Genomic DNA, 15685 nt, shown 5'->3' on the forward strand with positions numbered 1-15685 from the left:
GCATTTAAGTATTTCACCAAGGACAACATAGCCATTGTTGATAATATCTTTTGTGCTGATGATGCAATAGTTTTATAGAACCCTGCCAGTGTTGAGGAGTAAAGGAATAGGCACAACTGATAAGTTATTTTCGTATTGTTTGGCTTTGTGAGCTTATTGTGGTATATTTTAAAGTATGTAAAGATCATCATACCTGAATAAGCCATCCTTTCTTGATTATGTTTATAAACATCTAGGAATAAAGGATAATTCAAAACTGAGAAGTAATTTTCGTAATTTTTGGCATTCTGTGCATTTTGGGGTAAATTTTTAGGCAGGCTATAAGAAAAATATATAAAGAATACATGGTTGGTGCGGAGTTGGAGAAATTTTATCCAGTGAGGCTTACAAAAAAATAATAGGGCGAGCTTTTGCGAGCCCTATTTTCTTTTTCAGGCCGAACCGGATAAACTTTCTCTATCTCGGCATCAACCATGTATTCCATTTATCTTGCTTTATTCTAAATTATTTCTTTAACACATTTTTATCAAAGACAAACGATTCATTGACATAACAAAATTATTATTCAAGTCGGTCCTCCAAGATGAACACAACATTCCTGACGACCGAATAACTACCAATTGTGTCACATACAAAATAAACTGTTCTTTGTAATACTTTCTTATTGAAAATATTAGAAGAAATAAAAAATGAATCAAGAATATGATATGTTTATTTTTAGAAATGGAAAAAAATGCAACATCAAAATAAGAACTCGATTTATGTTCAAGGTCGTTGACTGAAACGAGTGTCTGTGAAAACGTATGAACAGTTAAATGTCACACATAACGATGAATTATTTCATATAAAGTGAGAAATTGTGAATATTACAAATTGCCCCTGCAAATTAGGATTTTCATTCAAATGAAGTTTTTAGTTTGTTCGATTTTATGATATTTCATTGAGAAATAAAATCAATTGCAGACGACCTTAAAATAAGTGTGTATAAGTGGAGTGTAACCTTTCTATTTATATACAGAAATGCTGTATATTAAAGGTTATGAGTAAACAAATTTAAAGGCACAATTGATTACTTGATTGTCATATGTTTGCTTGAATTTAATACACATTTATTACTTTAACTTTCATTTTGTTTTGACAAAACGTTTCTCAGGAACTTCGCATGTACATTTTGTAAAAGGCCAAATATTATAACATGTTAATCGACACGTAGGAAAATGTACTTACGGTTGCCGAAGATCAACAAGTTTATTCGACCCAGCTTTATTAGGTCAATGTTTGCAACAGAGGCAGGATAAATATGAATAAGCCCTTCTTTCTTAATTTTGTTCAAAATCAGTTAAGAAATTTTTATGACCATTTTAATATGAGTGTCATGTTATTGCAAATATATTAGGGCGCCTTTTTTCAAAAGGTTCATAATTGTTGTGTCAAATGTAACTGGCTATTGACCAAAGACATCATTGGGAAACCTTGGTTACTGCTACTGGATCTGCTAACTCCTGTGTATTGATTTTCTTTATTAAAAGCTACCCTACTGTTGACTCACAGTGATTGATTTTTAAGCCCATTGTTACACAGTTCCACAGCATTCTCTTTTGCTGAATAGGTTGGAATCTGTTTTTCATTTGTAAAATGTTGGTGAAAATTAAACAGTGTAACCAATTTATTTCTAGAGCTTAGAAACTGTTTTTTATAAACACTATTGTTGTTTCTTATCCTTTCACATAATATCCTCCCTTGCAATATCAAAATAGTTACATGTAAAGAGTTTTTATTTATTGGTCTGTTTAAAAGGGAGTTTTTTTAACCAAGTGGGGGTACAGTATTTCCGTGTTCAGAGATAGGTCCACAATCCCACTCTTGCAACAACTTTCTTGCTTATTGTCATGTAACCTTGTTTTCACCATTGGTAATATTCCATTTCAGGAAGCATTGTCTCAGGGAAGTATGCAAGGCACAGCCCCATCCTATGGATCAGGATGGCAGGGCCTATCAGCCATGGACATGTACAGCCAGGCTGCACACCCACTCTGCACACCGTTCATTTCATCCACACTGAACCCAGTTGGTTCCTTGCCACCATTTGGTTCCCTCAGTGGGGGATCAGATGCCAGGCTCCCAGCACCATGGTTTAGTGGCCTTTCAATGCCAACATCAAGTTCTGCTGATTACTTACAACACATACAGAATGGAATTAGTAGTTACTTGCCTCATAAATGGTCTGAACAGTCAAGTCATTTGGGGGACAAAGCGTATGCTGTGGAAAATCATTCAAATTTGTTTCAAAACACCAGGACGCCATCTTCCACTTTGGATCTTCATTTGAACACCGATAATCTGATCTACTCCACCACAAAACTGCCGAGTCTCCCAGCTAAATCCAATAAATTTCAGTCAGTCTTGGAAGAAAAGTCATTTGAAGCATTTGAAAAAAGACAAAACAGTTTTGATTTTATTCCATATGAGAACTCAACAAGCTGCTCAACAAGCCTTCCAAACACCTCCATGGCGCCCATGTTAATCTCTTCACGACCCCAAGAACTGCCATCTTATTCAGCATCTTCAGAAACAAAATATAAAAATGCCATTTTTTCAAAACTATCTGGCATGGAAAATGCCACAAGCTCCAGAGAACAAATGCTCTACAAAGATGCTGGATATGTAACTACCTCAAGTGTGCCATCATTTTCAAAGCCTGTCAACAATACTCACCACAGCAAAGTGATCTCGTACTATTCTGATCCCAGGGAAAAAGATTTGTTCAACAATACTTCATCAAATGAAAAGGCATCAATCGAAGCAGCTAGGATTGTGCAAGAGGCTCACGATTCAGATATGAATTTCAAACACCAGGCAGCGACTAATAGGGCAATCACCTCACCATTCATGAACATATCAAACCAACATAGGCAGCAAATACCATCCTTCAAGTCCACTGATCTCCAAAACACTGCTAGAGCTTTTCACCATCCTTTACCAGAAAGTCATATTTCCAAGAAAAGTACACATTCTGCCAGTTTTAGGCCTGAAAATTTGATATCAGGGAATCATGAAAGGCCACCCTCAGTTAACATCACTTCTGTAGAAACAGATTTTTGGTCACAATTTGGGTTACCTCCACCTAATGTTGAAATAAAAACTCCATCTGCAGCACGTTCTACATTTACTTCAGAAGCTACCTCGGTGTCTGGTAATTCGCTGAATTTTGCAGACAAATCCTCAAAGCCTGCAAAGAAAAAGAACAAGACCACTACTGAACATAATGAACAAACCAACGAAAATGGAGCTTTAAGGCAAATGATTGAAAGCAAAAGAAAGTCTCCAAAAAGTGACAACAGAAGAGGTATCTTTGTGCCTAATCCCGAGATAGATGCCCTCGTTCATGCCAAAGTACATGAAATAATGGCAGCTGTGAGACAAAAGGAGCACTCAGGAAATGAAGATGATAACAAAGGGTGTAAATCTAAGTCAGAGAACCCTGAAGCAACTAGGCCACAAGTCGCAACAAGCATGTTCCAGTCTGACTCCAAATCTATTATAAATGACAAGTACCTTGGTTTTCAAAGGGATTCTACCAATAGTGATGTATTCTTTGTTGAAGACAGAGAAAGAGAGAACTCTACAAAACATGAGCTATTTACGCAGCATACCTCGGTCAGTAGTAGAGAACTGCAGGAAAAGAAGTATCTTTTTGATACAGTTCAAGACATTATGGAAAAGAAGAAACATTCATCTGTAAATCGCGAACCTGCAGAGAAAAAAAACATGAGTGACTCTCAAGTGTCTCATAATAAAAACCAAAGTGGAACTACTCTGCAATATGTCAATCATTCAATTGAGGCTATGATCAAACCATTGACAACACCCCATGATGGTTACATGGACTCTAGTCCCATGAAGAAACTCAATCGGCAGGTGAACAGTATGCGAAAGGTCAAGCAAGAACATGGCAGGTTCACCCCATGTTGTGGAAACTGTGAAAAAGTTGGCGTAATGTTTTCTGAAAACTGTCAACATTTTAAGTGTTATGATCGTAAATTGTCAGGCATACAAGCAGAAAACAAAGCACAAGATCCTTATGCATTTTCTGATGAATTCAGTGATTTCAAACCTCCACTTACAGGCTACAAGTTTCTTAACAATAGTTACCAAAAACCTGAGGATAGTCATTTCAAGTATTATCAGCCTGCACAGACTATTGACCTTCCTAAATCTGAAGTTAAATATTCAGGAAGTTATTTACATGCACACAGGAAGGATATTAAGGAGGATGTGAATGTGGCTCAACAGAAAATCAATAGCTTTAAGTCGGACAAAAGTCATTTCAAGTCTACTAAACCAAGCTTTAAATTAGAAAAACCATTAAATCAAAAGCTATCAAACCATTTGCTAAAAAAGAACAATGTGCCATATGGTATTAAATCATCAAATGCTCTTCTGAAACGTAGCAAATTGCATGGCAAGCTTCCAACTGTGAGACAAAAATGGAGAAATAATCCAAAGTATATGGCAAGACACAAAGATGACACTGATTTTGCAAAGAAATTGATGAAGAATCTTGGATTTCCTCCACTAACATTGGAAGATCTAGTAACCAAAAGTAAGAAGCTAACTTTACCAAAGAGCTATTTTAGTGGCAGTAAGTCTTCTATTGCTTCAAGTGTACTTCATGCTGAGCACAAGATTGAAAGTCGTGACCGCGTGTCTCCGAAGACACCTGACAATTCTGTTTTGGCATACCAATTGCTTTCCTTAAATAATGATAAATCAAGTTTTACTGGAAATGAAAGGCAAGAACATTTTCAAACTTCGGCAATGCCCAGAAGCACACATTTGGAATCCTGCATTAATACAACAGAAAGTGCAACACCACTGCTAACATCCAGGTCCCATTCTTTTGAAAACCCAAGGCACTGTTTTTATGATGACACAGATAAAATTTCGCAAACAGATCTTAAAATAGGCGTGGACAACAATATGCCACAATCCTTTGCTAATGTTGACATGCATCAGATGTCATCACAATAGATCAACTGAAAGAAAAGCTCATTGGAAGACAGAAGTGTCTAGAAAATAATCTGCTTATTGAAGGTCCCACCTGTGACTGTCTTGGACCCGATGGTAAGCACATGTACAGATGAAACTGAAAAATGCAGTTTAAATGGATTTTTTACACATTTCACCAGTAATATCTAACTGTATTAAATGAGTTTTGTATCACACTGCAACATATTAATCATATCCCCTGTTATTTTTTTTCTGCAATTGCGATGGATGTTTGTTTGTGCCCCTCCACAAACTTTATTTTAAAAAATTCCTGTGGTCAAAACTGGCCATATCAAGAGTTAAATTTTTAATTGTTGCAACTTTGTAGATGTAATTTAAGCCAGTGTTGGAGGGGGGTGGGGTATTGGTCTCTACTGTGACAAGTTCTAGTTTTAAGTAATTTAATTATGCGCATTTCATAAAATATGCTTTTTTGGTGATTTTATTTAAAGAAAAACAATGTTTATTTCTTTCTATGTATAGCTATATGTTTTGATTTCATTTCAGCTGTGTACAACGAGGCAGTAGAAGGCCCATATTATGTACATTTGGGGTCAGGTAGAAGTGTAGAGGCCATCAGAAAGACACTGGAACTTAGGTATATTGAACAAATATAGTGATTCTGTGTGAAGAAATCGTTATTGTTATATGAATACATTTAGCAGGGTTTTACTTTAAGTACTTAACTCATATTAGAAATATTTAAAAAAAAATACATAGAAATATGCTTTTACTTTTATTTGAGGATTGTTTGTGTCTGTTGTGTTTTCAGGGTGCATGTTTCTGGTAGAGCTCTTCGCATTGAAAAAGTACGCTACACTGGAAAAGAAGGCAAAAGTTCACAAGGTTGCCCCATTGCAAAATGGGTAAGTAACTTGAGAATACAGCACCATAAAATATGACTTAAGTCAATTTGTGAGTATTTTAAATTATTGTATAATTAATTAATTGCATACACATTTTAGGTGTAAAATATTATTTGAACACTAAATATTTACAAAAAGAATTACTTGCTGTATGCTTCTAACTTAAAGTATTTAAGTTTTAAGTTATAAAGATGAAACACATTACATCTCTTTACTTTGTTTCTCTTAAGTGTGAGTCAAGTATAACTTTGTTTGTCTCTATAAGTTGCCTAAGTGGAGGATGAATACATAATTAAATCATTATAATTTTTTTTCCTCATTTCAGATTGTTCGAAGAAGCAGTATGGAAGAGAAGTATTTGGCGATTGTAAGACATCGCAGTGGTCACTCCTGTGCCACAGCCTGGATCATAGTCGCCCTGGTGGCGTGGGAAGGCGTTCCTGCCGCACAGGCAGATGAACTGTATGACTACCTGTGTACTACTCTGCCTGCGTATGGTAACGAGACGGAGAGAAGGTGTGGAACCAACGACAGGTTAGTTCCATGGCATTGGTTCCCTTACAAATATTGACATCAATATCAAAAACATCAATAATTTTTAGCTCATTTCATGACAAAGTGCTCTAGGTGAGCTATTGTGATAAGTCTATGTCCTGCGTTTGGCATCGTGAGGTATGCATGGTCAATTTTAGCTTGTTACCTCTCTAGAGGCAACATTTTTTATAATCTTGATGATATGTTGTCAAATATTTATCTCGTCAATATCTAGGTCAAAGTTCTTATCATGGTGTCTTGCATTCAACAAATCACCAGGTCAAATCTAAGAAAAACTTGATATCACTCTAAATTACGCATGTATGACTTAATTTTGGTGCAACTTGGTCAGTATGTTTATTCTTACACTGTATGACTTAATTTTGGTGCAACTTGGTCAGTATGTTTATTCTTACACTATCAAGTCTTATTTTGAATCTAGGTGACCTGTGTCCATAACAGATGTGACCAGGTCTTATCTTAGAAAAATCTTGTAACCACTAAGACCACATTTATGACCCAATCATGATCAAATTTGGTCAAAATGTCTTAACATTAAATAGTTCAAATCTGGGTCACGTGCTTCTAAAAACTAGGTCACCCTGTCCGATTTTAGAAAAACCTTGTACACTATGGGCCACATTTATCACTCAATCCTGATGAAACTTGTTCATAATGTTTGTCTTTGAACTGTCCAGGCTGAATATTAATGTGGGCCACATGCATAGAAAATAAGTATTCATTTCAGATCTTGAGAACAACCTAGTAACCATTCTAGAAGCAACATTTATAAGTCAATAAACTTGTTCAGAATTGTTATCTTGATAATATCAAGGCAAAGTTTCAATCTGGGTCATACAACTTATTACCACTCTAGGGGAAACATTAATGAAACTAGATCAGAATGTGTTATCTTCACAATATAATTCTGGGCACTGTTTGAATCTGGGTAAGGTAATGTCAAGAAATAGATCAACAGGTCAAGTGTTTAACAATGTGTTTCCATGAACACGAGTAAGCGCTGAAGGCCTTCAAGGCCATCTTTTTAAATAAATTTGCAAATTACTAAATTGTCACATCAGGACTCCACATAATTAGCAGTTCAGCTGTTTTACTTCAAAGACCACATAAATTGTGTCTGTGGTTTTCTGATCAAGGTTATGTTTGTTATTTGAGATATGCCGTAATAGAAATTCCTGTTGAAACTTTTCCTGGTGTGTCCATATATTGTATTTTGTCATTATCTGCTGCCTTGTTTTGTTACATACATTACTTTATATCATGGTCTTTTCTTGGTCTATAATGACAGGTAGACCTGCTGACGAGAACAAAAATGCATAGAAATTAAGTTAATATTATGCATGTATTATAGTGTTGCATACAATTAGAAAACTGAAATATTTCATGACTTGTTAATTATAAGCAAATTAATGTTTAATTGGATCAATTAGACATTTAACCTCCTGGTAAAAGCATATTGCCCCTGGCCAGAACTCCTTAATTGAATAGTAACTTAACTCTTAGGCATGTTATGTATTCATCAGCAGGTCTGTCTGACATCCTACATTATGTTTGCAGAAAGACATGTGCCTGCCAAGGGGCTGATCTAATGAAGCGTGGGGCGTCATTCTCATTTGGATGTTCCTGGAGCATGTATTTCAATGGTTGCAAATATGCACGCAGTTCACATGTTCGTAAATTCAAACTGAAGAATGAACAAGAGGTATGCATTTTTGCTGTTTTTTGTGTGATCAAATGTAGTGTACACTTATTTCAAGTGCGAGAGAAATAAAATCACCCCACACACACACAAGTAGACCTATTTGATGTTGATTAATTTTATTGAGACATTTTTACTAATTTTTATCTTATTTACTCTCTTTGTTGTATTACTTTGTTTTCGTATTTCGCCATTTAAGACAAGCGATTCTTAATATTTGCAATGTACATATCAAAATTGTTATAAATCTTTTCAGGAGAAAGTACTTGAAGACAAGTTGCAAGACCTTGCTACAAATGTTGGTCCACTATACCAACAGTGTGCACCAGAAGCATATGGAAATCAGGTAGTTAAAACATCAATCAAGATACTTCAACCATTTTGGATCTGATAATCTTTATTTGGCTGTAAGTCTGGTCAGAAGTATTATGAGGGATGTCCCAGAATATTTTATAAAATAGTTACAGAATACGATACTTTAATATTATTACAATAAAGTTTGGATGGTATACTTAATAGATAACTAGTAATTTGTAGATTGTGTGCAAACATCTCCTTGTAAATTTGAAAGAGACATATGAACAGCTGCCGAATCATGCCAACATTATTTTACATTTCTAACATAAGAAGCATCACACTTAAAAGTTTATAATACTTACCATGTAGATAATTATATGTTTGGTGGCATGACAGCCATTAATTGCACTGTGTTAATCATGGAATTTAGTTAGAATGAAATTATCATCGATTAACCTACCAGCAGTAGCGATTTTGAGTTTGGTATCTGTCAGTCCATATATCTGTAAATAGTTTGTCACTTGTTTCTTGCCATTTAATTTTGTAACAATCATGCGCTAAATAAGAGACCTATGTACCGTTACTTTGTTGATGATATTCTGGGGCAGCTCTCATATAAAGAATATTGATATTTCGTTTTGAACTCTTTTAAACCTGACAACATTCATAAGAATCATCATTCATGAATGGCTTACAAAAGTACATGATTTCCAAATGAACCATAATTGCATAATTGAAGTACAGTTTGCGATCTATCACTGACATGCATTAACAGGTTTATGTGGCTTTCTTGCAGACGTATTTATCAAAACAAGGCCAGGACTGTAGACTGGGAAAGGAGCCCGGTGGTCCATTCTCAGGGGTCACTGCGTGTGTAGACTTCTGTGCCCATGCTCACAAGGACATCCACAACATGAACAACGGAAGCACAGTGGTGGGTAGAGAGTGATTTCAGATTTTTAATGTGTGCAAATGCTTGTTTTACATTGAATAACTTTATTTAATTGTATTGAATAAACATTATGGATCTTTTAAATACAAACAGTTCTCTGTATTCATAATGCAGAGTTCTGATTTTGCATTAATCATTATGGCTATAAGTATACTTTTTAAGACATCATTTAATTTAGTTATACTTTTTTAGCTGTACTAATTGATAAAAATAAGCTGACAAGAACTTGTGTTGATATTTAAATAATTTTTTGACATATTAATCTTGCAATTTCATTTATTTGTATATTTCTAATTATTTATACTGATGTGATATTATTCGCCAGTCAATTTAAGCCATTAATTGGCAACCCCACAACAGTTTGGGGCCTTTCTTAGAGTGTGTATATTGCATTGCGCAATCAACGCTGATTCGGGCCGCGTTATCAGTTTGACACGAAGAACGTCACATCAAACATGTTAATCCCAAATAATTTTGGGTGCCAATTAGTAAGCGGCTCGCAGGTCATTAAATATTAGGGCAATAAAGTTTGGAAAAAAATTTGCGAATATGCGAATATCAATTCTGTTATTCGAATACTGACCATTCAATCGAATATTCAAATATTCGAATAATTTTGATATCCCTAGTTATAACATTATAATTCACAAAATATTGATGCATTTATGATTTAAAATGTCTAAAACTTCAAAAAAAAGCTTTGTCTTGTCTATCATCAGGTGGTTACCTTGACAAAGCATCGAGGCCTATCAAAGCCAGATGATGAACAGCTTCATGTGCTTCCCCTGCATGTCCTGGAACCAACAGATGAGATGGGCAGCTACGAAGGACAGTTTGAGAAAATACAAAATGGTGGCCTGGAAGTTCTACACCAGTATCCTCTGGAAGCCAGACTAAGGGCGCATCCCTTGGAATCGTGCAGGAAACGTAAACTAGCTAAGAAAGGTATGGGCAGGGGAGGACCAAAGAGTGTACAAAGTGCTATGGATCCATCTTCAGCTATGCCCGGTCAACAGAAAAATGGGGAGAGTGTGAAGCAGGAAACTATCATTCAACAGCCACCACATTCTCATAATGGACTTCCTTTAGGTTATATGCATGACAGCAGGGACAAACCTATATCATATGAAGATCTCATGGCATTGTCTGCCCACACGGAATTCAATGCTCTTTATGATAAGTTCTGGGACTATTTTTATGTATTTGGAGTTTTTCCACCGCCATCAGTTCTTGCTCAGTGCATTAATAACATGGATACCAGTGCTGGTCACACTCTTCAAAATGGGAACAAGGAAATGTCTGCTCAACAGGAAGAGAATAGTCAATTCAGCAACAGCCCTCAAGATGTGCCAGGTCAGTTCAGGAATGAACGTCATTCAGTGCCTTCAAATATGCACAACATTCCCATCTCACATCAATATGAACAAATGTTACCTCAATCTGAACAAACTGGTAAAAATCAAGGCTCATTTTGTGATCAGCCATCAACGCATCATCAACAAACTGAAAGAAATGGTTATATGAATGTTCCCAAATCTCAGTTTGATATAAATGTGAAGCCTGTCCAAGCTCATTCTAACAGCAGTATACCAAGCCAGTTCTCTGGTGATCACCAACAAGTGGACAACTGTCCTTTAAACTTGTCCAATGACAGAAGACTTAGAAGTGCTTTGCCAAATGATGGATGTGCATTAGATTTGTCATTCTCTTCAACCACATCCTTGTCATCAAATAAAGGCAGAAATTGGGACAGCAAGAATGGGACAGATGGTGCAAAAGACACCTTGTCCCCTCTGGACTTGTTGTCCAAGGCAGTAGATTTAAGGACAAGTGATTTAGCGTCATTTGGCAGCAGTGCACCTGCTTTAGCATCTCAGGTAAATCATGAAGCACATGCTTTCTATACTAGTGCATATAAACAGGGAGAGAATGCAGGGGAAAGAAGTCTAGAGAAGCTTCCTCAACCATTTGGAAACAGTCGTTCACAAAATGCAAGTGCTCAACCTTACCATACAAGCTTTCCACAGAATGCAGGTGCCTATCATCATCCTCAATTGCCACAATCTGCTCCTCCTGTCTATGAATTGCACAACCAGCATCAGATGACAATTGAACACCACCTTTCTAGTACCAATACTCAAAAAATGGATCAAAACAAGCCTCTACCGGACATGCAGTTTCAAATATCTGGTAGTAAAACTCAAGATAAGGCTCAAGAAAATCTACCAAGTTACATCGATCCGGATGTGGTCAAGTGTGAAATGGAGTATAACGAGGAAGCCTTCCATGACCCTGAAATAGGTGGTGTGGCGATTGCCTTGTCTCATGGCTCAGTCTTGTTTGAGGTAGCAAAACGAGAATTACATGCAACTACAGGTCTTCGGAATCCGAATAGGTATCACCCTACGAGAATAAGCTTGGTTTTCTATCAACATAAACATATGAATCATGAGCATCATGGAATGTATGCTTATGATAAGAAACTTCAAAGTTTGCAAATGAAGAGGATTGAAAAAATGCAGTTGGAACAGGGTTATGTTGATATGAATGTAATTGAGAACAGTATCAAGGGAGGTAAAAAGCGCTATTTGTCACGAGAAGACGTGGCTGAGGAGGCTGAAATAGCTGAGCTCCTGCAGAGGTCCAATACGAAGTACCAGTACATGTTGGACTGTAGTACTGTGCGTACAGAAACCAGTACAACATGTTCAGTCTCGACCAAATGGATTGATCCTAGCCCTACAGTGACTGGGCCATACCATAAGTGGGTTTGATTTATTACTAATTACAATCACTCTTGCACATTTGAGCCTCGGTTTTGGAAATCTGGGCTTAATGCATGCATGTTTAATTAACCCTCTCAGTGCGGGAACCGAATTTTGAAGGCCTTTGCAAACAGTTTGGATCCAGATGAGACGCCACAGAACGTGGCGTCTCATCTAGATCCAAACTGTTTGCTATTCTGATAGTATTTTTTGAAAAATAATCGAGGAAATGCTAATTGTAGAAATTCAGCAGACGACATTTTAGCAGACGATAAATTTCCCAGCATGCAAAGGGTTAAGTATCATCCCTCATTAGCCTTTCTGCTCTGCAGAGTTAGGGACAACACTTTCCTCCTTTATAACATGTTTTGTTTAAAGGAAGTCTCTTAACTACTTTTCAGTTTAGGTGAAATGTGTTGTTCCTTATTAGCCTGTGTGGAATGCACAGGCTAATCTGGGATGACACTTTACTCCCGAGCATTACGCCCTGTTATCCCAGAATGAGGCTCAGTTTATCAACATAATGTTATGTATTATATGTTTGTTAAGTAATTGTTCTTGTATTTATTTACAACTTTTGTTTCCCACTGTTATAGTATTCTTCATTATTCCCAATTCAAGAAACTATATATAGCATGTTGTCTCTCAGGAACACATAACCAGTACATACGGATGTGTTGATATAAATGAATGTGTATTTGAATGTGTTTTATGAGGACCCTTGTATTATACAGACATTGTGTCGATGGCTATTATTAGTTATTCCCATTTTACAAGGCCAGTACACTTTCTGGTCAAACTGGGGATAATAACGTGTAGTTTTTAAGCAGTGAATGCTTGTTGTTCCCCCCCCCCCCCCATTGCATGAATGAATTATGGCTTTACGTTGTTGATTATGTAATTACAATTTTAACACTGTTGTATAGTTTCCTATTCTTAAACAAGAAATTCTTTTATATACATTAAAAATGATTTTTACAGTTTTTCTTTTTAAACGATTTGTACAGGATTTTTCCAGTATAACTATTTCACACATGTGTATGTGAATTGTACATTTTTATTACATTTGTAAATTTTGTCAGCTGACATCATAGAATATTTCTGTGTTCATGTTAGTTTCTTTGCAATAATGAATATTACAGCAATGTTGGTAACTATTTGTTGTATGATCTCAACAAGAAGTTGTACCCTGTGATGAATATATATTTATGTCATTTGTGCGTACACATATTTTTAACAAATTTAAATCCAAATTGGAAGATTATTTTGAACATCTTATGTATATGTAGTGTTTTGTAGTTTTTGCCATTGAACAGTTCTTACAGTGAAAATGTGTGTCTATAATCTTTGTACGAAAGTGTTTTCTTTGTGTTTTTGCTATAAAGTGTTTTGTCTTGTAGTAGATTTTCATCACAGGAATATTGTTAGTTGTTGTATTTGTTAAGTTATGTTAATGCTTATAATTGCTTCTTTATTTAGTTTATTTGTTATGTTGTGAAATGTTATTGTATTATTATGCCCCCCTTTGAAGAAGAGGGGGTATATTGTTTTGCACATGTCGGTCCGTCCGTATGTTCGTCCACCAGATGGTTTCCGGATGATAACTCAAGAACGCTTACGCCTAGGATCATGAAACTTCATAGGTACATTGATCATGACTGGCAGATGACCCCTATTGATTTTGAAGTCACTAGGTCAAAGGTCAAGGTCACAGTGACTCGTTCTTGGATGCAGTTTAGGACCACATTTGCAGATTATATTATGTACTGGTGTCATGGGGTCTCCGTCCCCACCAGATGGTTTCCGGATGATAACTCAAGAAGGCTTACGCCTAGGATCATGAAACTTCATTGGTACATTGATCATGACTGGCAGATGACCCCTAATGATTTTCAGGTCACTAGTTTTAGGTCAGTATTTACTGTTCAATCATTATGACAGGACTAGTGCATGTTCAATTACAATCATACAAAGTGAATTATGAAGACTTAAGTTGTTAATTGGAACATGATGTATTTGTACATTTGTTATAGAGACTCGTTTATCAAATATGTTTACTCACAAATATATGTTTGAATGGTCTTTAGTAATAATAATAGAAACGAAAATATTACCTTACACAGGATTTGAACTCGATACCTTTGGAAGCAAAAGCTTATGCGCTACCACAGTGCAATGCACGCTTGCATTCTTTTACCCAAATATGAAGGCTATCTCAGTTCTCATCGTATTTTCCATATTATTGAGAAAGCGTTACAAACTCTTTATTATTATACTGATTTTTAATGATAATTATCCATTAATGTACCAACATTTCAAACATTTATGTTAGTCAGGAATGTCATTTTGCCTGTTAAAACATAATATGTACATTCTGTTTTGATTCCATGACAATTATTTTGGAAAATTGTCATTTTTTTACCAAACTGAAAACGTGTCCCTTTTCATTGAAAAAAAATATTTGTATTATGTTTAACATTCCTTCCCTTTGACTGAAGTTCTTAAGTTAAAACAAAAAATGGTAGCTGTGCATTAATCAGACGATCCTCATGATTAAATATATGGCAGCATATGCACCTTGTACTTTAATATTAATATTTAACCATGTTGCAGATTCTAATTTTATACTAAAACATTTGTCTGTTGTCAAATGTTAAAGTTTATCTTCACAAGAGAACACTGACTTGATGAATTGTTCAAGAAAAGCACGATGATAGATGCTTTTAACTTTGATTTAAGTGTTTTTCACAATGTGCTATTTGATGTGTGTGCATGTTGGTACAATTGTTAGACATGTAATTATAAGTTAAGTGTTAGGATTTTCGACATTCAACATACATGTACTTTGTAAGTGGTAAAGTTTTGTTTAACTATTGAAGACAGTAAGAGTAAAACTGTTTAACACTGTATATATTCACCAGGATCTAGTTAATATGTTTACAACACTCCTCTAAGTGCTTAAGTATTCTACACCGGTAGTATCCGTTTAAGATTGTTTTACTAGAACCGTATATATACACACAGTGTGATGGACATGAAGGCTTGTTTGTTACCCTTCCCATTTATTTGCTGATTTTATAACAATTGTAAATGAATTGTACACGAATTAAATATATATTGTTGGTATATGTATCATGGACCTTTTAATATTTATTAAAATGTAGTTGTGCTTTTGTATGTTTGTTGCATGTCTCTTGTAAATGTTAACACAACTGGCAGATATTTCTGTAGTGTTGTAGTGTTTTCTTTTAATTTGTAAAGATCTGCTTTCAGACATGTGCATTTTAACTTGTTGGTAATATATATATTATTGTGATGTTCTTTTACTCGAATGATTAGTTGGGTTTTCCCCGTCGACAATAAACAGTCTTCAGTAAAAACTTCTGTTGTTACTTAACGAATTCCTAATGATCAAATAGTTGTTTTTTTTAATCATTTTTTGATAACTGGTAACAACAACTCTTGCACGTTTGCAAAATGATAGGGTGGAGTGATTTCCCTT

At 35.6% G+C, this 15685-nt stretch overlaps 1 protein-coding gene across 1 annotated transcript; it reads left to right on the forward strand.

Annotated features, from left to right (window-relative positions):
* Nucleotides 1–344: 344 nt before the first annotated feature.
* Nucleotides 345–15563, forward strand: LOC127869630 (methylcytosine dioxygenase tet3-A-like). The gene is made up of 11 exons (XM_052412288.1): nucleotides 345–377; nucleotides 1930–2132; nucleotides 2298–3925; nucleotides 5017–5124; nucleotides 5557–5647; nucleotides 5822–5915; nucleotides 6241–6449; nucleotides 8028–8172; nucleotides 8426–8515; nucleotides 9263–9400; nucleotides 10138–15563. Exons 1-11 carry the CDS (start codon nucleotides 345–347, stop codon nucleotides 12190–12192), a joined length of 4794 nt encoding a protein of 1597 aa, XP_052268248.1. The 3' UTR covers nucleotides 12193–15563.
* The last annotated feature ends 122 nt before the right edge of the window (nucleotides 15564–15685 follow it).

Source organism: Dreissena polymorpha, chromosome 2 (genome assembly GCF_020536995.1).
Source record: "Dreissena polymorpha isolate Duluth1 chromosome 2, UMN_Dpol_1.0, whole genome shotgun sequence".
In the NCBI taxonomy this organism is placed as follows: domain Eukaryota; kingdom Metazoa; phylum Mollusca; class Bivalvia; order Myida; family Dreissenidae; genus Dreissena; species Dreissena polymorpha.

What these genes read in the sequence shown, in the direction of transcription:
- LOC127869630 (XM_052412288.1), top strand. Translation starts at nt 345, where the DNA reads ATGGTTGGTGCGGAGTTGGAGAAATTTTATCCA. An exon ending in GCCAGGCTCCCAGCACCATG is followed by an intron (nt 2,133 to 2,297) that starts GTTTAGTGGCCT and finishes TCAAAACACCAG; the next exon opens with GACGCCATCTTCCACTTTGG. An exon ending in AGAAAGACACTGGAACTTAG is followed by an intron (nt 5,648 to 5,821) that starts GTATATTGAACA and finishes TTGTGTTTTCAG; the next exon opens with GGTGCATGTTTCTGGTAGAG.